Source organism: Camelina sativa, chromosome 16 (genome assembly GCF_030686135.1).
Source record: "Camelina sativa cultivar CO46 ecotype springtype chromosome 16, ASM3068613v1".
Taxonomy (NCBI): Eukaryota; Viridiplantae; Streptophyta; class Magnoliopsida; order Brassicales; family Brassicaceae; genus Camelina; species Camelina sativa.
Genome location: NC_141895.1, coordinates 20850196 through 20869990, shown reverse-complemented (window position 1 = coordinate 20869990; position 19795 = coordinate 20850196). Strand labels below are relative to the sequence as shown.

The window sequence follows — 19795 nt, the reverse complement described above, 5'->3', positions numbered from 1 at the left end:
TCCTTGTTGATCAAAGTTTTCATATATAAATTTACAAAAATTTGTAAACTGAAAATAATTTATAGGAGGAACATAATTTATATCTAACAAAATGTCACATTAAAAAAGAAGAAATCTATATCCTCAAAAGAAGGCAAGTTTGATGGTCGATGGTGATTAATTAGGGGAAAATTATATTTTTAACTTTCAAAGTGTCATTGAGTAGCACTTTAAACCTCAAGATAATTTCACTAACATTATAAACCTTTAAAATAATTTCACTAACACTTTAAACCTTCAAACTAACTTTTCTGTTTGCACCGCCATAAAAGATGACAAAACAATAATATCCATTAACGTGAAATAGTTAAATTATGTTAGGTTGATTCAAATACTTATTTAATTAAATTTATTAAAATTTAATTTAATTATTTATTACGATTAATAAAAAATAAAACAAAAACAAAAAAAAACTATATATTTTCGTCTATTCACCGTCTGACCATAAATTCTCGTCCAACCCTACTCTCATCATGGTTACTTATTAGTTATGTCATTGATAAATCTCTGAAACGAGTGATTAAAACACAATAGAAGAAGAATCAAAGCAAAATAGTGAAAAATTAGAGGTAAAGTTAAAACATTTGACAAATGTAAAATTGAAGTCGACAACATATTTAACAGATTCATTGGTTTCCATGAGAAGTCAATCGGTTTGAATCAGATTCTAGTGGAGAGTAATGTAGTAAAAAAGTTTTGTCTACGATGAAGATGAACATAATTTTTTATATATATATAAATAAAACTAATTAAAATTAAAATTTAATCAACATAATTTAATTATTTTGCATTGACGGATATTATTGTTCTATCATTTTTTATGGAGGTATAAACAGGAAAGTTAGTTTTAATGTTTAAAGTGTTAGTAAAATCATTTTATGTTTATAGTGTCAGTGAAATTCTCTCCAAATTTAAATTGCTATTGAGCGAGACTTCAAAAGTTGAAAATGTAATTTTCCCGATTAATTAGTAAACTTCTCGTTTTCTTTCAGATTGCATTAAACGTCGTCGTTAGCTCGTAAAACAACCTTCTTCGTCTTTTCAGCTAATGGCGATCTTCGGATGGCGGCAGAGAAGACGGCCACTCGACGGAGGAGTAACTCGCCGCCGTCGTTTCTTAAGGCCATTGTATTCGAGAAAAGTCAAGAGAATATTTCTATTCGCTGTGGTCTTCTTAACTATAGTCCCTCCTCTCTTCTTCCATTTCAAACTCCGACGAATTCGTCAGATTGTGGCGCAAAAGTGCGATTGGCTTCACCATCCTCCACTTGTATGTGCTCACGGCGGCGATTCCACTCTCGCTTTCCCAAACACCGTACGTACACTCTCTCGATCTCTTCTTCTTCTTCACACTCTTACTACCTACCTTACTCTCTACTCTCTCTCTCTCTCTCGCAGATGGATGCTTACAGTCTCGCTATACGTTCTCGAGTTGATTGCATCGAAGTCGATGTTTCCCGTTCCTCCGATGGTGTTTTATTCGCTCTCCACAACAGGTTACAAGCTCTGATCCTTGTTGTATCCTCTTCTCTTATTTCGATATTTCTGTGTTTGGATTCTCTTCGGAGTTGTTAGTTAATTCATCTTCTGATCACACGCACAGTCAGGGATCTGCAGCGTATTGCTCGTAACTCTTCTGTTCAAGTGGGAGATCTGACTATGAAACAGGTCTCTCATCTCTCCCCTTTCTTTACCAGCTTTTGCGATGTTTGTGCTTGTCACCTCGTTTGTATCCATTTCTCTTAAACCTTTCATGATCTTTTTGCAGATCAAGGAACTCGATGTCTCGGAGATTGTTAAAGGCACCTCGGGAAATCGTAGGATTCCTACCCTTGAACAAGCTTTAACGGTAATGCATCAACGTTTGCAGCTCTCGTTATCACTATCTAGTCGTGATTTGCTTTGTAATTGCTGCTCAGTAACTAGAGATCCTTCATCTTGAATCATATAGTTGATATCAAGTTCAGTCCGGCAAGTGATTCTTGATGCGAAAGTTGGACCGCCAATGTTTGAAAAGGGACTGGCACAAGACATTCTTTCTGTTGTAAGTATTAAGTTATCACGTATTAGCTCTTGAAGAGCTTTGTTTAATCATCTCTCTCCTTGTATACACAGAAGTAGAATTCTTATATAAGTACCTTTGAGTAACTTTGATTTAATGGTGGTATTTCTGAGTTCTGACTTCAGTCCTCTGTTAGATTGAGAGCGCACAGTGCAAGAATTGCATCGTATGGGCCAAAAGTGACACTTTGGCTAGGGACATAATCAAGCAAGCACCAGATACTACAGTAAGTAGAAAATGGTTATTTCAATTGAGAAGTTGAGAGCCAGTTTCTTGCTCATTACTTGAGACTGTACTTAAATTTTATCTGGCAGGTGGGATACATTGTGATGGTGGATCATTCAACTGGGGTGAGAAGCAACCTGCTAAGAATGAAGGGTGCTAGGGTTGTGGGAGTCTATCATCCCTTGATCGATGAAGAATTAGTCAGAGTCGTGCGTCGGTAAGCAATATGTTCCGATGTTTCCAACTGAAAACATACCCACCCATCATTTTCCATGTGTTTACAACCATGCGTGATCTGATCAACAGGAGAAACAAAGATGTTTATGCGTGGACTGTGGATGATGCTGATTCTATGAAAAGGATGCTTAACTTAAGTGTGAATGCTGTTGTTACGAGCGATCCATCTATGTTTCAAGGTCTCATGGAAGATCTTAGAACTGAGTGTCTTGAAGAAGGCTTTTCAACACGGACATGAAAAAACTATTTCTGGTTCGAGCAGCAGAGAACTGATATTAGTTTCATGTTAAGACACAATAGTTAGTCTGAAATCAACTTAGTTTTTTTCTACGATTTACCAAACTCAGGCATTCTTAAATATTGTAGTAGCTGTTTTGATGCGATTCATCAAACTCAAGCATTCTTAATGATTGTAGTAGATGTTTCAGATTCTGTTTAGAGTTGTGTAGATTCTTTAGGTCAGAGAGCCCATTGGCTTAGAGAATGATTGTCACAAGTCTAGGGATATGCAAACTGAAATATTAGTTTCCCTTTCAGTCTAGTGCATAGGGTGGGTGAGAGCTGGATAGCTGGTCTCTTGGGTGAACCTATAGATGGAGATGACTTCACTGTGGATTTGGTAAATGTTAGTGAAGCTCATGTCCGTGTAGCCAACCTTACCTAACCGCTGCCTAGTCAATTGGAACTAACTCTTCACTTCAAATAATTGTCTCTTTATCCCTACTTTCGTCTTGACAATCGTGAAAACTGGTTCAAAATATTGTATTTATTCATCATAACTACGTATATCCAAATATCTTATTATATAAAATTGAGTTTTCAAAGTTAGCCATTAATAAAATTTTGACATATGTCAAATTATTAATCTAAGATTTTGACATATGTAAAAGTTAATATTTAATAGAAGAGATTTAAGATAATGACAAAAAAACAAAAAAAAAACTGTTTAAACAATATTAACAATATAAAAAGATAATTATAAAAAAATTACAAAATTTAACAGTCTTTTAAAAAATAATTTGAAGGAGATTAAATATTTCATAAAATTCGAAATTATAACATTATTTACTTATTTTTAATTTTAAGTTATTAATTTAACAAAAAAATAGAAAAAGGAATAAGAAGAATGTACAATTAATTATTAATTCTAAAAAATGTAAATACTCAAATTCTATATAAACATAGATCTGTCTCACATTTTTTTTCTAACAAATAATTTATTCAAAAACACTGCCTTTAAACTTTGTTCTAATGGTAAAAAAGTTTTAATGGGAAGGTAAATTTTCCTTATGTTTTTTAAACCAAAACTTAAACTTTCTCCTAATTTCTCATTTTTTTCAGTTTGGAATAGGTAAGATTAATATATGCGTCTTCTTTTTCTAATACTGTATTTTAAATATTAGTGTAGTATTTTTAGATTGTTTTATTTAATTTATATTTTCATCTTTGATTTGAGATTCATATATTACTGTGCTTATAATTTTCTATTATTTCTTTAATTATGTCAAATTATTTTTTTTTTAATTTCTCAACCTTGATTGGTTGGTCATAGACCTTTTTTAATGCAGACATAATTATTACCATTCATTCAATCCCAAAGGGAGATTAAGATTAGAACATTATCAACCTAATGGTTATATAAAATAGGCTAATCAAACACAAGATTACAACAAACATAGATAAATAAATAGATTGGAAAAACATAAACCGTTTTTGATAGATCCATAGGAGCTCAGAGACACTTTGATGAATACATTGAGAAATTTAACATTAGTTACTATCAAAAGATTTTATGACGTTGGAAAGTGGCTTTTAGTTTCTTTGGTTGTCGGAGCATGCAACTTTGAGATAGCTAAAAGACGTGAAGATGTTCTCTCCACACATGATGAGGGCAGAGCCAGGGTTCTTTCCATGGTAGAGTAGATTGGACGCATGTAGAGTTATCTCCCCAAGGAAAGAAGGTGGAGCCAAGGTTCTCCTCGTGGTGGAGGAGGTTGGACGCAAGGTTCTCTCCATAAGAGAGGAGGACGGAGCCGAGGTTCTCTCCATTTTTGGTTATATGATGATACATCATTGATTACTATACTATCTAATATATTTTTTATCCGAGAAGTTTCTTGAACCTACAATTTTAGTGATTAAAGAAATTATGCAAAAGTGAAAATAAATAGACATATAATAGCTGGCTTAATGTGTTCATATAGATATTTTCCTAGGTGGTAGTAAAGAATATATTTGTAACATACAATGTACTTAGGTGTAAAAAAATACACCTAATGGTTGGATAAAATAGGCTAATAAAACACAAGCTTACAACAAACATAGATAGATAGATTGGAAAACCATAAACCGTTTTTGATAGATCCATAAGAGCTCGGAGATAGAGGCTACATCATGATGTGTCAAAGACACTACTTCCACGAATACATTATGAAATTTAACATTAGTTACTATCAAAAGATCTAGTGTTGGCAAAGGGTTTTTAGTTTCAATGGTTGCCGGACCATGCTACTTTGAGATAGATAAATGATGTGCACATCGGGCGGGTCCTTATCTAGTATAATATAATATATTGTTTTAAAAAAATCACATATCCTTGACAAAAACATAAGTAAAAGCTTAGAAAGAAAAGAGAAGTGACAACAGTTTTATAAATAGCTCAAATAAATAGAAATGACAATATACTTATAAAAATATAAATCTAAACATTTAAATTATATATATAATATTGTTAAAAACATAACAGTTTTGATTTGACGAAGTGAAAATCAAAACAACATCAAAGCATCAAACTTGCAAAAGAAATCATTGTCTGCGAAAAAAAAATTGTTCTTTGTCTAGCCAACGAATATTGATATTGATTCTTTATAACACTTCGAAAATAGGCAGCCGCTAGACCAAGTATCCAAAACTTTTCATGTGTACTTGTTAAACTAATAGAATATATTTGCACCCATTTCTCGTCAGGAGGATATCCTTGTTTTAAACTCCAAACGCCCAAATCTGAACCGTTTAGCACATCTCATAGGCACAAACGATCATTGAGATTCCACATTTCTATACTAGTAGGCGTAGCATAATTGGAGTAACACTTCGGTAACAATATCCATCGAAATTTTTTAGTATGAAGATCCATAGCTAGTAGCATTGAAAGTTCGTGCGACGTATTATCTAATGTCAACCAAAAGAGGGATCCGTTTGCGTAGACTGATGATTGCTCTTTGCAGAATATATGATTATCTAAACAATAAAAGCATGTGTCTCTTTGCTTACCATTATCGAAGGGTATGATCTTGGCCTTGAAACAATCCCAATCACAATTTTTAACTCTTGGATATATCAAAATCACCTTATATGATTTTGTAACAATATCTTTGCCAAATCCAGTAAGACTCGGGATCATCTTCACTAATTCACCTTCATAATTCAGCAAGACTAGTTGAGAAACTTCTCTCCATGTTCTATAGGGCGTTGCGGTTAATCTAACTTTAAGAGTAAATGGCCATTGTGAAAATGCCGGAGAAAGTGTCATGTGTTCTTTAGTCGTCGGATTGATCAAGTTAAATGTACCTAAAATCGTCGTAGATACGAATCAAGACCAATCCGTCACAAGACCCCAAGACTTGAATAGTTTTTTTTTACATTTGTCGACTGGATCATCGGGAAAAGTGTAGTAACTAGAAGAAGAAGGACAATATTTTCCATTGTTGTGATCATCATCTCTAGAAAAAGTATCCAAACACAAAGTTGTTGAGTTTGAATCTTGTTTATCAAACTTGACTGATAGTTGTTGACTAACAACTAGAAGTTTCATATTAGAGGTTGGTAATCCTGTACGAACGAACCGCTTGTGGGAAAAATACGTTGATTCGATCATCGATTTCCATTTTTTCGACAAGACTTTGACTGTAACGAGTGCTTTTATTGGAAGATGGTAAAAGATCTCTTCAACTATATCCTCTGATATAATAGTTGTCTTAGGATTATTATGTTTGTTATCCTCCATTTTTTTTAGGACGATGATAATACATAGTTTAGAACATATATATATATATATATATATATATATATATATATATGAAAATATGGTTATAATCTTGGATTATTAACTTTAGAGTTAACATTAATTAATTGTAGGAAAGAAGATTTAATACAATTAACTCATTTTAGAATGATAAAGAGTAAATAAATAGTTGTGTATATATAAGCTATAAAATAAATGTTGATTTCATGAAGAAATTACATGTTGATTAATATATGTATATATCACTACTAAAAATAATGTGAATAAAATGAGAAAATTTATGATTAAATATGCTTTCATATATTTTTTTTAAAACAATTAATCACTAATAATTATTTTTTGATATTAGTCTATTTATTTGAACATTGATAGATTTTTTTTTTAAAAAATTCTATAAATTATATACAATAAATTAAGGTTTCACTCTCTCCTTATTGGTCGACTTGGCAATGCAACTTTAACCAAAAAAAATATTTCTATTAAAATATAAATTAAAAAATATTTAATCTTGACATTTAACTCACATTTTAATATAAAACTAAAATCATATAAATTATGCATTAAATAAATTTCTCCACTCTATTGTATTAAAAAAACAATAAATTAGAATTGTAACTCTCATTTTTTTAAATGTAATTTTTCATCACTTCTCTTCCTAAAAATACTCATTCTGTCTATTTTCGATTAGCTTCTTATAAGTCATTATTTTCATACTTTTCTACAATATTCACCACACAATAAGGTTATGAAGTTGAAATAATCCATCTCTAATTATCTATTATGTTATCTCACATATTCCTGTACCATTTTTAACAATTTGTAAAAATCAATGTAATATTTAGAGATCAATATAATTATCCATTTATAAAGTCTATTTTTTTTAAAGTCTATCAACTTTATTTATAAAGTCTATTTTGTTTAGTGATCCAATAGATAAATATGTAAAGATCAATATAATATTTATTTTATTTATGATTGAGTTTTAAAAAAAAAAAGAACTTAATTAAAAAAATATGGTCTTTGTGATTTAATCAAAATGAAAAATGATCCCAAAAACAATCATATTTAACTGGAAGTGAAATATAGAAAATAATATAATTTAAAAAATAGCATTTAACTAAGTTCTATAAAGATGAAACCATTAGTATGGAATCTAGCACTATAAATTAAATTGATGAGTTAAAAAGAAAAAAAGATTGAAGTTATCCATGGGTTATTAAAAAATCTTTAGATTCAAGTTCATAATAAGAAAACTAATTTAGTTTGTCACTTTTAAAAATAATAATTTCAATTTGAAATATTATGTGTGAGTGTTAGGTTTATATCAACAAAACGAACAAAACTACCAAATCATGTGAATTTTGATTGGGCCACTTGGTATTCTTTTTCTTTTAAGTAAAAACAAATTAAATATTTATTTATAATTAACTCTCCTTTAAAAGGCACCTAACTCCATTTAAACGATCATAAAAAGGTATGTGAAAGTGAAACACATTCAATATTTTGGCTCTTTTATGATCGAGGAGATAGGTGATATGTCTACCAATTGAGCCATATGAGTGGTACGAAATTTCAGAAATATAATAAACTGTCGCCATTAGCTCATCTGTACTGACAACCTCTTTTCAAAAGTAATGTATAATGAAAGTAATGTATAATGAAGTAAAAAAAAAAAAAAAAAAATCTCCATTTCAAAGGTCACACCTTGGGTAGTAAACGCGCGTAGCAAGTAAGGTTCAGCAATTGATAAAAAAAAAAAACCCTAACCTGAGGGAAACTACGAGTTTATGAAGCAAAATCCATATCAAGTTTCTTTTACAAGGGAAAGGTACTTTTGCTTTTACTTATGGTGTTGATTCTTCTCTTTACATCTCTCAAAGTTGGTTGCGACGGGAACTTGTGTTACTGTTGATGGAGTTTTGAAGATTCCTCCCGAAGGTAAAGAGGTGTGAAGCAGAGCATTGAGCTTAACTTTGGCCATTGAGAATTGATGTGGGAACGGGTGGATCCGACTAAGTATCCGCTAAAGCAATAGAGGTACTTGAGAAAACTGTAGCTGAAGGAAAGGAATTTGATAACAAAGTGGAGTGGGGAGTCGACTTGGCCTCAGAGCCAAACAGAGGTATGTGAAAGTGAAACACATTCAATATTTTGACTCTTTTATCATAAAAGTTTTATGAAGCAAAACCTGTAGTCTTATGTAACAGGATCTAGGAGATAGGTCTACCAATTGAGCCATATGAGTGGTACGTTGACTTGCGTCGTTATGGAACAGTGAAGCATTGTGGATTTGGACTTGGCTTCGAACGTATGATTCTGTTCGCTACAGGAATTGACAACATCAGAGATGTTATCCATTTCCCTTGATATCCTGGAAAAGCTGATCTCTGATTCCTCCTCTCTAGACAATATCCGACCAAGATGGTTTTAGTTTATTGTAGTCTGTAAGTACAAATTCAGACTTCATTACATACCAATTTAAACAAGCCTTTTCAGGAATTAAGCTTCTCTCTCTCTCTCTTTGATCTTTTAAGTGGTTAGCAAATTGCACTTAGAACAAAATGATTTGTGTTGACTAACATTGATAGTATACATATAACTCAATAAGATTTTGGATTCTTGGAAAGAACAAGAACAAAGAATCAGCTTTCTTACTCAGAACCTGTAATACAATTATTACTCAACTACAACAATGCATTAGACTGTGGCCAATTGTCTAAGGGCGTCATCAGGCAGCAAAACTCTAAACACTGCATAATGATGGTTCAAACTCTTTTCCCCTTGAAGTCTATGAACACTCCCGAGACCACCTGCCGTAGGGTTTGGAAAAGCATAGAAAATCCGCTTTATTCTTTGATGCACAAGGGCCATAGCACACCTTGGGAACATATCACGCATTTTATTAGATTTACTTACTTGCGGATGTTAGAAGGGTAATGTATGTAGAAACTCACATTGTACAAGGCTCCAACAGGAGGAAAATGTCATAACCAGTGCAGAGGTACGGCCTTTCCATTGAAGGATTTCTAAGAGTCTCTTCTCCGCTGTCAATTTGGACCTATCAGTAGCTCAAAAGTGTAAGAGAGAATTCTGTACTAGTCAAAGCACGTGGAGGAGACTAAAGAATCTTGGTTGGAATGAACTTACGTCTGGACCCTGACTGCTTGTTTTCTGCTTTTTAGCCGGAGAATCCATATTTGAGGGCTGAACGTGATCCTGACCAAAAATCTCGGATGAATTGGGAAACAGATGTCTATCTCTGGCAGAAGAAGATTCAATGGCAACCATGGAAGCATGCCTAAGAGGATGCCACAGGCTACAATTTTCAGTGTCATGCGGCTGTAAACTCCAGTTCCAGAGATTCAGACAAGCAACAGCAGACAATGAACCATTCTGTTTTTCAAGTGTGTCATTTAAGCATATATCCCCCGTTTCCTTATAGGGGCTAGTCTCAGTGCTAGTGTTGTCGCCAGACGAAGCATATACTTGATCAGTTTCACTAGCTATTATTCGCCTAACTGAGGGATCGACTATCACTGCAGCATTTACAAGCTGAAAAGTACATTAGAAATGTGGTAAACTGAGATCAATTTCTATGTAATGAAACCATGGTAAACAGATGATTAGGAGAGCCTGGTCTATTGTCTAAAATTTCATATCGACGTTATGTAGATCAATGGTAAATACTTACTGGTTTATGACCAGATACTGCCATATCAATAACAACTCTCATGAACTTGCAGATCGATTGTGTATCCTCCTCGCTGAACCCACCGATGCCATCTATATTGCTGTCATTGCCAAATGCAAAAGTAAAAAATTCATTGACTTTTGCACAATAAACAAAGACATATATTGCTATCATAATGCCGATAAGAGCACTAGTAGAAATCATCAAGAAGTAGGATTAATCTAGAACGACTAAAGCTTATTAGATATTAAAAAGACAAGACCGATAATGTAGAGTCCTTTGGTTACAAACAAGATCCAAGAAACCAAAATCAAACAAAAAAGACATGGAGCTTACTAGGTTGGAGGGTGAAATGAAGTTGGCCATATCTTACTCTGTTCTTCCCACTCTTCTTTGGACACTGCGGCATATTTGCATACCTATCATAATTATAGCAGAAATCTTTGACTTGGAATCAAAATGTACAAAATCCTTGAAGAAAATTGTGGTGAGAAAAGAGAAAAAAAAGAAACACCTACTTCTGTAATAAAAGGACTCAACTCATAGGGATCAACGAGTTTCTGTACATCAGGTGGTATACTATCATTCAAATGATCGTGACGCTCAGGTGCTAGACATAAGATGACAGTCAACTGAGTTTCACCTGTCCAATAAGCATTACAATCAAAACCTCATAATTTTTATGTTATGGTGTATCAATATTCAGTCACCACCACGCCAACAAAAAAAACTAACAATGAGATACCTCTATCAGGAAGAATCTTCTTCTTCACTCTCTTAACATGACGAAGATCTTCTAAAGGAGCAATCTTACATAAATGCCTAATCATACCAGAGTCAACAAATTCACTCATGAGATTACAGTTATGCAGAGCAGCTGCAAAATTTAATCAAAGAATAAAGAGTGACAAACCTTACTATTGTATTGGCAAATTTGGGTTTTATTAGACTCGCATATACCTTCACTGTGAACAAACAACACACAGACAAGAAAGAAGTTTAAATAAAGAACCTTTGAATTTGATAGACTTAAAAAAAAAAAAAAAAAAAAAATCCAAAAGGAGAAGCCTTTGAGATTGAATCATACCAGTTGGCTGATGGTCAGGTGACAATGCAGGCTTTTCAGGTATATGGATAATTTCCCATTTATCCGATGAATCCATAAGTTTTGTTCTTTCTTTACTTGAGCCTGTTCTGCAGATAGAGTTCATTGCACAAAATATAAGAATTGGGGAAGAAGCAAAAAGAAAGAAAAAAAAAAACTCGAACTTTCTCTGTGGAAATTGATGGGATTGAATAAGAGAAGTTGCAAAAAGTCCCAAAAGCAATCATAACAGAGATTAGATTAAACTCACTGGGCAAAGAAGAACACAGACGCCAAGAGCGAGAGAGAGAGAGAGAGAGAGAGAGGTAATTGATGAATCTGGTTCGAGAAGACAACAACCCTCGCTACGTCGTCGTTTGCTCTCTTCTAATAATAAAAGTTAAACTTAAACCTAATTAATTAATTAATTAAATTTAACGATTTAATTAACTAAACCCTACATCAGAGACCAGAGAGCCCCCAAAACAAACGTGACCTTTGAGAATTTTGTCCGGCGAAAGAAAATGGCGGGGTTAGGGTTACGGTTGAAGGCGGCGAAATGGACGTTGAGGAGCGGAGCAGCTGCTGTATCGAGGGAAATGGGAAAGGGTGTTCGTAGATTCTCTTCTGAAGTTGAAAACGATGTTCCAACTTCAGGAATCAGTAGACCACTCGCTGAGATTCTCAAGGAGCTTAACAAAAAGGTTCCAGATTCAGTCATCCGAACCAGAGTTGAAGATGGGTACTCCATGAAATACATCCCCTGGTAATCTCTTTCTTTTGATTTTGGGGCTGATTTTGAGAGACCCTGTTTGTTTGTGGTGCTCATACTTTGATACTTGCTTGTGTTGATGGTTCTCAGGCACATTGTTAATAGGATCATGAATATGCATGCTCCAGGTCTGTTTTAATTTAAACCCTTCTTGTTCTTTTTGGGTTTCATGTTTTGACATTTGTGTCTGTGTTTCTCTGTTTTCTCAGAATGGTCAGGAGAAGTTCGAAGTATCACTTACTCTCCTGATGGGAAAAATGTTACTGTGGCTTATCGTGTGACTCTCTACGGCACTGATGCTGAGGTCTTTCCCTCCCTCTTCGTTTACATTTGGTTTGATTTTATTTGTAACTTTAGGCTAAGTGGTTCTCTCTCTGGTTGAGTTCTTTGCTTTTTTGTCCGATAAGCTGAAAGCTATAGAGAGACCTAGTTGTTGTTCTTTTTCTTTGTCTACATCTGAATTATCCACTGAAGGTGATGAAACCACCGTCAAGCCAATACAAGCTTAGAGAGTGTATGTTTAGCAACTGTGAGGAAACAACAACTCCGGGTTGTAGATTCTGTTATCATTACTCTCATAGACCTTAGAGATGAATTGATAAAAGTGGTGGTGTTTTGCTTTCTTGCATACTATCCGTGAGCCCGTTATGTGTTCATTGTTTTGCGCTTGTAACCTGAAACCATTTGCTAATTCAACATTTTGTTTTTGGTGTTGTGAAGATATTTAGGGAATCAACAGGTACCACTCCTGTAGATGACAGAGGCTATGGTGATGCTGTGCAAAAGGCTGAAGCAATGGCGTTTCGCCGTGCGTGTGCAAGATTTGGATTAGGGCTTCATCTTTATCACGAGGATGTTTTGTAAAGGAAGGGTGTCCTTTTACCCTGGGAAAGTAGATGTTTTTTTGGTGTTCCCACTGCCTAGTAGTGTAGTTGCTGGGGATATTATAACTCAGGGAATCATTAATTAGTTTTGGTATGTAAGATCTGTATTTACTGATATTGATCGTTTTAGGATTTGAGATCGGATAATGAAATGAGCCTCTGAAGTCTCTTTCTTTGTTGCATATTTGTTACTTAACTTCAGATTGCTACTTTAACCAGTAAAGAGTATCAATTTGCAGTAATTGGCAACGGCACTCTCTGAACTCTGCTTAATCAATTTCCCCATCCTTTTTATTTCTCAAATCTTAAAACACTAGAGATTTGTGGATACACTCAGGGCTGAGAAAATACTGAGACAAATGAAATAATAGTAGCAAAAGACATAGAGGAACTCTTACTGCATTTTTTTTGGAGCTCATCTATAATCTTTCTCATTGCATCAAAAAAAATTTGTGTTGTTTTTTCACATTGCATCCAAAAATTGTGGAGCGTCCTAGACGCGATAGTTTTTGTTTTTATATGTAATTGGTTCTAAATATACTGCAATATTTTCTTACACTTCATCATGAAGGATAGTAACATTAATTTCTTCTAAACTCTGAACTTCTAAACATTTATTATTTTTCATATGGATAATCTAGTAAACTATTAACATCTATCAGTAGTAGAATTTATAAATTAAGGAAATTCTGTAAAAATATGAAATATAACAAAGTATCTTATTTTTAATAGAAAATATTAAAAACTATAAAAGGAAAATATCTCTTCATAAATTAATATTTTATTAATTTATCGATAAATTAAAACCTCTACATATTATTAGAATTTTGTGGTCTGTACCTTATTAATTTATAGAAGTTTTATTGTAGTTATTCTTATAGAAAACGTTACGTCACGTCAATTTGGTCCCAAGACTCCCAACAATAACATTCAAAAAAATGAACGTCAAAGCTAAACCACAAGAGAGTTGGTTATAAGGTATTGTCCAAGGTTATGTGAAATCGGCTCAGAGACACAGTCCGCTTTTGTTCCAGGTCGGTTGATCTCGGATAATATTTTGATTGCCCAAGAGATGTTTCATGGTTTGCGGACCAATAAGTCATGTCGAGGGAAATTTATGGTTATAAAGACAGACATGAGTAAAGCATATGATAGGGTTGAGTGGGGTTGAGTGGAGTGATATGTGTATATTTTACACTCTTTCATCATGCATTTCTCATTCATTATGTTCTCTTAACTCAATGTTTTGCATTGTTTTCAGTCTCTTTTGCATAATATGCATATTTAGGTAGTCTTTGCATTGGTTTTGCATGCATCTTGCATATTGGAGTTATTTCAGGTATTTTAGGAGATATCCAAACCATCAAAAGCAAACAGGGAGCAAGAGAGCAGTTCAGCAACCCAACCTTCCACGTCTTTGATCGAGTCGAGTGAAGATTTTACTTTGAGATTCAGCTTTTGACGTCTTCACCAAAGTTGTAGCGAATCGAGTCATCTTTCCAATGCCATTTATTTCAAGCCAATCGGAGTCGTGGTTCATGAGTTATCGCCGTTTTAGTTGACGCACATACGATCTGAATTCCGACTCGACCTGCACGCAAAAGCAAGCTCCCACTCGATCGGATGCTAGCAGCGACTCGACCAAGACATCCCGGGGGGGGGGGGGGTTCCTGAGCACCCTCAAGACGTGACTCGATCAGCAGCTCTCCGACGACACGTCTCAAGCCACCATTCGATCAAGCTTCCTGGACTCCAACTCGATCGACACTCTCACGATGCGACTCGGTCGACGCTCTTAAACCGACGTCCTGGTTTTGTTTTGAAGACGCATCCGAGAAGGGTTCCCAAACCGACGTTCTATATTGTCGTTTTATGTTTTAGGGATTTTGATGTTGTACTATAAATACGTTTTGTCAAGTCTTTACTGGGACATCTCATCTTTTATCTCATTTTTCGTTTTGTTCTTGAGGTTACCCTAGCCACCAAATACGTTCTGAGACTTTGTAATCCGACATCTCCACGTTTATTCCGTTTTTGCATTTGATTTCTTCTACAAAGTTGTTCATCTTATTCTTGTCTATCTTATTATGCTTTGTTCAATGTTTTTTTGGTTTGTATCTATGGTGATGATTTCCGGATCTGAGTAGTGTGGTAGTTCTTGAGGATGGGATAGATTAGGTGGAGGATCTTAGGATGTAGAGTGTTTAAGTTTTGATTTGTATGATCCCTTCTGGACTAGAGTTAGAAATACTAGTTTCTCTCTGATCAATTGGAACTAGGTTTTAGACATTTCCGCATCCAAAAGGTGTTCGATGAAATGTCTGACCAACTAGTGCCAGATACTTACGTTCCTAGCCTAAGAGATTAGTTGTCTAGGATGTTTGTTGACATGAATGAACTTGTTTTTCTTGCCATGCTTGATCATGTTTCTCTAGCGAGAGCTAGGCTTGGAAGTGGTTGAGTTTGAGTAGCTTCTGTCAAGAGATTGGATTAGCTAAGAAGTGATGGTCATTGTTTAGGGATGATTTGCTTGTGGCGTGTTAAATACTCTATAGACTAGGATACTCCACCGACATAATTACTCCCATTCTTAAGACCTCTTTCTTTCTGATTTTTATTGCATTCCTGAGACTGTTTCGATCCTTGTTGTTTATTCCATGCTTATTCTCGTTTCTGTTTTCATTCATTTTCGCTTCTTGTCATACATTCACATTTCTAGTTCTAGAACCCATTTCTGTTTTGCATTTTTCATCACTCTAGGTTGTTAGACAAAAACTCTTTTTAAAACTGGCTTAACTTGTGACTACTTGATTGCATTTTGATTGTTAGTAAATTTTCCCAACTGGATTGACACCTTAAGTATTACAACTGCATAAGGTTAATTGAACCTGCTAGGACACACAAAAATCCTAGTATCATGGAGGCTTTACTACGGCATATGAGATTCGTGGAGAAATGGATTACGTGGATTATGTTTTGTGTTTCTTCGGTCGAGTACATGGTTCTTATTAACGGACAACCTAATGGTCAGATTGTTCCGGAACGAGGATTACGACAAGGTGATCCGCTCTCTCCTTACTAATTTATTTTATGTACAGATGTTTGGATTGCTAATATTCGGAAGACGAAGGTGGATAAGCGAATCACGAGTATCAAGGTTGCTAATAAGTGTCCTCCTATTACGCATTTGCTGTTTGCGGATGATAGTCGTTTCTTCTGTAAGGTGGATAAGGATCAATGTGTTGCCGTTATGGAGATTCTCCGGCAGTATGAGGCTGTCTCGGGACAGCAAATTAATTTTGCTAAATCTTCCATTCAGTTTGGTCATACGGTAGAGGAACATGCTAAGATGGAGATGCAGGGGATTGTCGGGATAACCACACTCGGTGGTCTGGGATCGTATCTAGGGAACTGGTTGGACGGCAAAGTTGCTGTCAAAAGGGGGTAATGAGGTTATGATTAAGTCTATTGCTACTGCCTTCCCGAGTTTTTTGATGTCATGTTTTCGATTACCAAAAACAATCACTTCCAAGCTTACAAGCGTTGTTGCCAATTTTTGGTGGAGCTCTTCGGGTCAGAATGGGGGTATGCATTGGCTAGCTTGGGATAAGCTGTGTAGCAATAAGCAATTGGGTGGACTGGGATTCAGGGATATTGATGATTTTAACACGACTTTATTGGCAGAACAGCTTTGGCGGTTGATTGAGTTTCCGGATTCACTATTTGCCAGGGTTTTCAAAAGTAGATATTATAGGAATTCCAATCCATTGGAACCAATACGATCTTATTCCCCTTCCTATGGGTGGAGGAGTATCGTAAGTGCTCGATCTTTGGTTAATAAAAGGCTTACTAAAAGGGTTGGCTTGGGTGACTCCATATCTATATGGACTGATCCCTGGGTTCCAGCTCAATCCCCAAGACCAGCTTTATCAAATGAGCTCTTTATGGACCCCACTCTTTATTTGACTCAGTTTATAGATCCTCAGACGCACTCTTGGTGTCGGATCGGGTACTGGAGCATTTTGATCCGATGTATGTTGCTTTGATAGAGGTTATCCCTTTAAGTACTTGTCCGAGGGCGGATTACTTTGGGTGGCACTTTACAAATTCTGGTAAGTACATGGTCAAATCAGGCTATGCCACAACACATCTCGGTGTGTGTAATGCCTTCCAGACTTTCGGGTCTGGACCAGATATCACTCCCCTCCTTGCATGGGTTTGGCAGGTCCACTGTCCACCAAAGATCAAACACTTTATGTGGCAAGTTTTGACGGGGTGCATCTCGGTTTCGGCAAATTTGAGAAGGAGGGGATTTCATTGTGATGCTGGTTGTACGAGATGTGGGGCTAAGGAGGAAACTATCAACCATGCTATATTTCTATGTCCACCAGCACGTCACGTCTGGGCCTTAGCCCATGTACTTGTTGGTCCCCAGAGTTTCCCGACACACTCTATTTTCGCTAATGTAGATCATTTCCTAGGGTCTAAGAATCTGGGTTCGCAGGTTGTAATTTTTCCTTGGCTTATGTGGTATATTTGGAAGGCGTGGAATGTCAAGGTTTTCGAAAACCAGCTGGAACACTATGATGAGGTTGTGCGTCTCGCGGAAGGGGAAGCGACCTCCTGGCTACAAGCACATGAGGAGGTAGTGGAAGGGGAGGGTCCCTCCTCTCCTTTGGTCTCTCCTTCCAGGACTCAGGGTCATAATGCTTCACTCCCTTCGGTTTACTCCGGCTATAGGTGTTTTCTTGATGGCTCTGGAAAGAGTCTGATAGTTTTGCAGGTGTAGGATGGTGTTGTACTTCTTTGCAGAAAGCATCCCCGTTACTCGGAGCTACCAATTACCGGTGCAGTCCACGCTGAAGTTGAAGCTTTTATTTGGGCCATGCGATGCATGATTGGCCACGATTACCGGGAGGTGACTTTCTTTACGGATTGTTCCGACTTGGTGAAGATGGTGTCTTCTCCTCACGAATGGTCGGCTTTCGCACCATATTTAGAAGACATAAAAATAATCAGGGAGGAGTTTTCTTATTTTTCTTTAGTTTATGTTTTTCGTAAGTTTAATGTTCAAACAGACTCTTTGGCACGCCAAGCGCGCATGACCACACTATGTTTTGTTTGTAAACTATTTCCTCTAACATTGGTTCGTTTGAATTTATTCTTTAGTTGAAAAAAAAAAAAAGTTGGTTAGATGGAAGAAACGTTTAAACACGTTGTTTAACAAAAAAAAAAACGTTTAAACACGTTGTTAAAGCTCCTGTGGAACAACGTCAACGTGTTTCATCTCTAGACAATCTGGTTGTATCATGTGATGACCTCCTTAGCATGACATCATGACATCATGACATCTCTTAGCATGACATCTCTAGACAATCTGGTTGTATCTTTATCCCTAACAGATAATCATGACATCATGTGATGACCTCCTTAGCATCTTTCAACACGTTGTATTTTAAAATCTCACGTTTTTTTGTCGTGTTGTTATCGTACGGATCCAATCAGATATATGGATCCTTCTTTTTCACACGTACCCTCGGAGCTATGTCAACATGTAGGACTAGACAAAATACGAGAAGCTGAAAATTTAAATATCTGATCCGAATTCGAATTTGAATTTTAAAAATATTCGACTAGATGCTTTTAGTAAATAAAACGGGCACCTATCCAAAGTTATATATATCTTTAACAATAGATCGAATCAATTTACAAGTTTCAGAAATAATTTTATCATCGCTATTACAACTTATATGATAAATTAGTTTTTATTTTAATATATGTCAATCTTCATATGTTATTTAGATAGATTATATAGTTCTAACTTTGAATTTGATGTCATTTGATGTTTTAAGAAGTAAAAAATTATCGGTTTCTAAATTTGGTGTTTTGTTATTTAGAATTGTCCTTTTCTTTTCATGAAATCAATTTCGGTTGATAACTTTGGTTTTTTATACTATAATCATTTTTAATTAATTTGGATTGAATTCATTTTTTTTGGATTCAGATTGATTTCGGGTTTTTTTTACTTTGGTTTAGATTAAAAATTTACAAATCTGATTTGAGAGCCAAATATAATTTGAGGTTTTGGGTGAAACCTGAAAATACTTAAATCTGATGGGTGTTTACCTGAATCCTAATTGAAATCCAAAAATATCCGAATGGATCTTATTTTTATAAATCTACCTGACCCTAAACCTGAAAGAGTACCCAAACCCCCACCCTTACCAACATGTGATTGTCTGCATATGGTCTCATTTATTGTGTGTGTTAGTTGCCACTTTGGGAAAGATGTTGGCACGCGATGGTCCATCTGTATCCTAATTCGACAAAAAAAAGTCTGTTTCCTATTTACTAAAACGTATCCTTCAAGTCTATCCGTTTGCATGTAACATAAGAAATAATATAGAAAATAAAACAATTCAGGTCAAACAACTAATAAGTAATAATTGCATGTCTTCTTCATAAACCATTTTGTGCAACTCCCTTATCTTCAGAAAATCAAGCAGAAGCAGAGAGAGAGAGAACGGATTCGGCGGCGAACCACGGAGGAAAAGTTGGTTTTCTGATGGAGGTGAAGAGGATTGGCTACATCACCGGACCAATGGTCCCGGTGTATCTGTCGACTTATGTTCTTCTGATTATGATGATTGGCCATCTCGGTGAGTTTTACCTCTAAAAATGAGATGGTATGACATTTGAGAGTCTATTTTATTTAATTTATTATAAAAACACATATAAAAATATTATATTTTATATATATTTGGCTTATTTCTTATT

The 19795-nt window shown here is 35.2% G+C and overlaps 4 protein-coding genes, 1 long non-coding RNA gene and 1 pseudogene across 10 annotated transcripts; 4 read left to right on the top strand and 2 right to left on the bottom strand.

Moving 5' to 3' along the window:
• The first annotated feature begins 987 nt into the window (after nt 1-987).
• On the top strand, nt 988-2999 carry LOC104750984 (glycerophosphodiester phosphodiesterase GDPD4). Of its 3 annotated transcripts, none has more exons than XM_010472844.3 (8): nt 988-1354; nt 1438-1535; nt 1647-1707; nt 1808-1888; nt 1991-2083; nt 2238-2327; nt 2416-2543; nt 2633-2999. In XM_010472844.3, exons 1-8 carry the CDS (start codon nt 1088-1090, stop codon nt 2799-2801), a joined length of 987 nt encoding a protein of 328 aa, XP_010471146.1. In that variant the 5' UTR covers nt 988-1087; the 3' UTR covers nt 2802-2999. The 3 variants fall into 3 exon arrangements, 2 of the variants coding, with proteins under 2 accessions (XP_010471146.1, XP_019093747.1); XR_015584864.1 differs by having other exon boundaries at nt 1004-1354; nt 2227-2327; XM_019238202.2 differs by having other exon boundaries at nt 1005-1354; nt 1643-1707.
• Nucleotides 3000-5259: 2260 nt separating this feature from the next.
• On the bottom strand, nt 5260-6569 carry LOC104750983 (putative F-box protein At1g71320 pseudogene; annotated as a pseudogene).
• Nucleotides 6570-8073: 1504 nt separating this feature from the next.
• Nucleotides 8074-9090, top strand: LOC104750982 (uncharacterized). The gene is made up of 2 exons (XR_761738.2): nt 8074-8709; nt 8795-9090. It is a non-coding gene; the product is annotated as an uncharacterized LOC104750982 (long non-coding RNA).
• Nucleotides 9091-9138: 48 nt separating this feature from the next.
• Nucleotides 9139-11922, bottom strand: LOC104750981 (tRNA-specific adenosine deaminase TAD3). 4 transcript variants are annotated; one of them, XM_010472842.3, is made up of 10 exons: nt 11634-11922; nt 11366-11472; nt 11192-11243; nt 11024-11100; nt 10797-10921; nt 10615-10697; nt 10279-10378; nt 9735-10139; nt 9542-9645; nt 9139-9465 (listed from the first exon to the last, which is right to left on the bottom strand). In XM_010472842.3, the coding sequence occupies exons 2-10, from the start codon at nt 11439-11441 to the stop codon at nt 9285-9287; spliced, it is 1203 nt and encodes a 400-aa protein (XP_010471144.1). In that variant the 5' UTR covers nt 11442-11472; nt 11634-11922; the 3' UTR covers nt 9139-9284. The 4 variants fall into 4 exon arrangements, with proteins under 4 accessions (XP_010471144.1, XP_010471145.1, XP_087349356.1 ...); XM_010472843.3 differs by having other exon boundaries at nt 11366-11467; nt 11634-11741; XM_087493230.1 differs by having other exon boundaries at nt 11197-11243; nt 11634-11729.
• Nucleotides 11860-13187, top strand: LOC104750980 (DNA repair RAD52-like protein 1, mitochondrial). Its single transcript, XM_010472841.3, has 4 exons — nt 11860-12128; nt 12225-12262; nt 12344-12438; nt 12855-13187. The coding sequence occupies exons 1-4, from the start codon at nt 11887-11889 to the stop codon at nt 12996-12998; spliced, it is 519 nt and encodes a 172-aa protein (XP_010471143.1). The 5' UTR covers nt 11860-11886; the 3' UTR covers nt 12999-13187.
• A 2748-nt stretch (nt 13188-15935) lies between these two features.
• Nucleotides 15936-18123, top strand: LOC147925793 (uncharacterized). Its single transcript, XM_087492775.1, has 6 exons — nt 15936-16044; nt 16117-16462; nt 16668-16759; nt 16990-17758; nt 17831-17936; nt 18097-18123. Exons 1-6 carry the CDS (start codon nt 15936-15938, stop codon nt 18121-18123), a joined length of 1449 nt encoding a protein of 482 aa, XP_087348901.1.
• Nucleotides 18124-19795: the final 1672 nt, after the last annotated feature.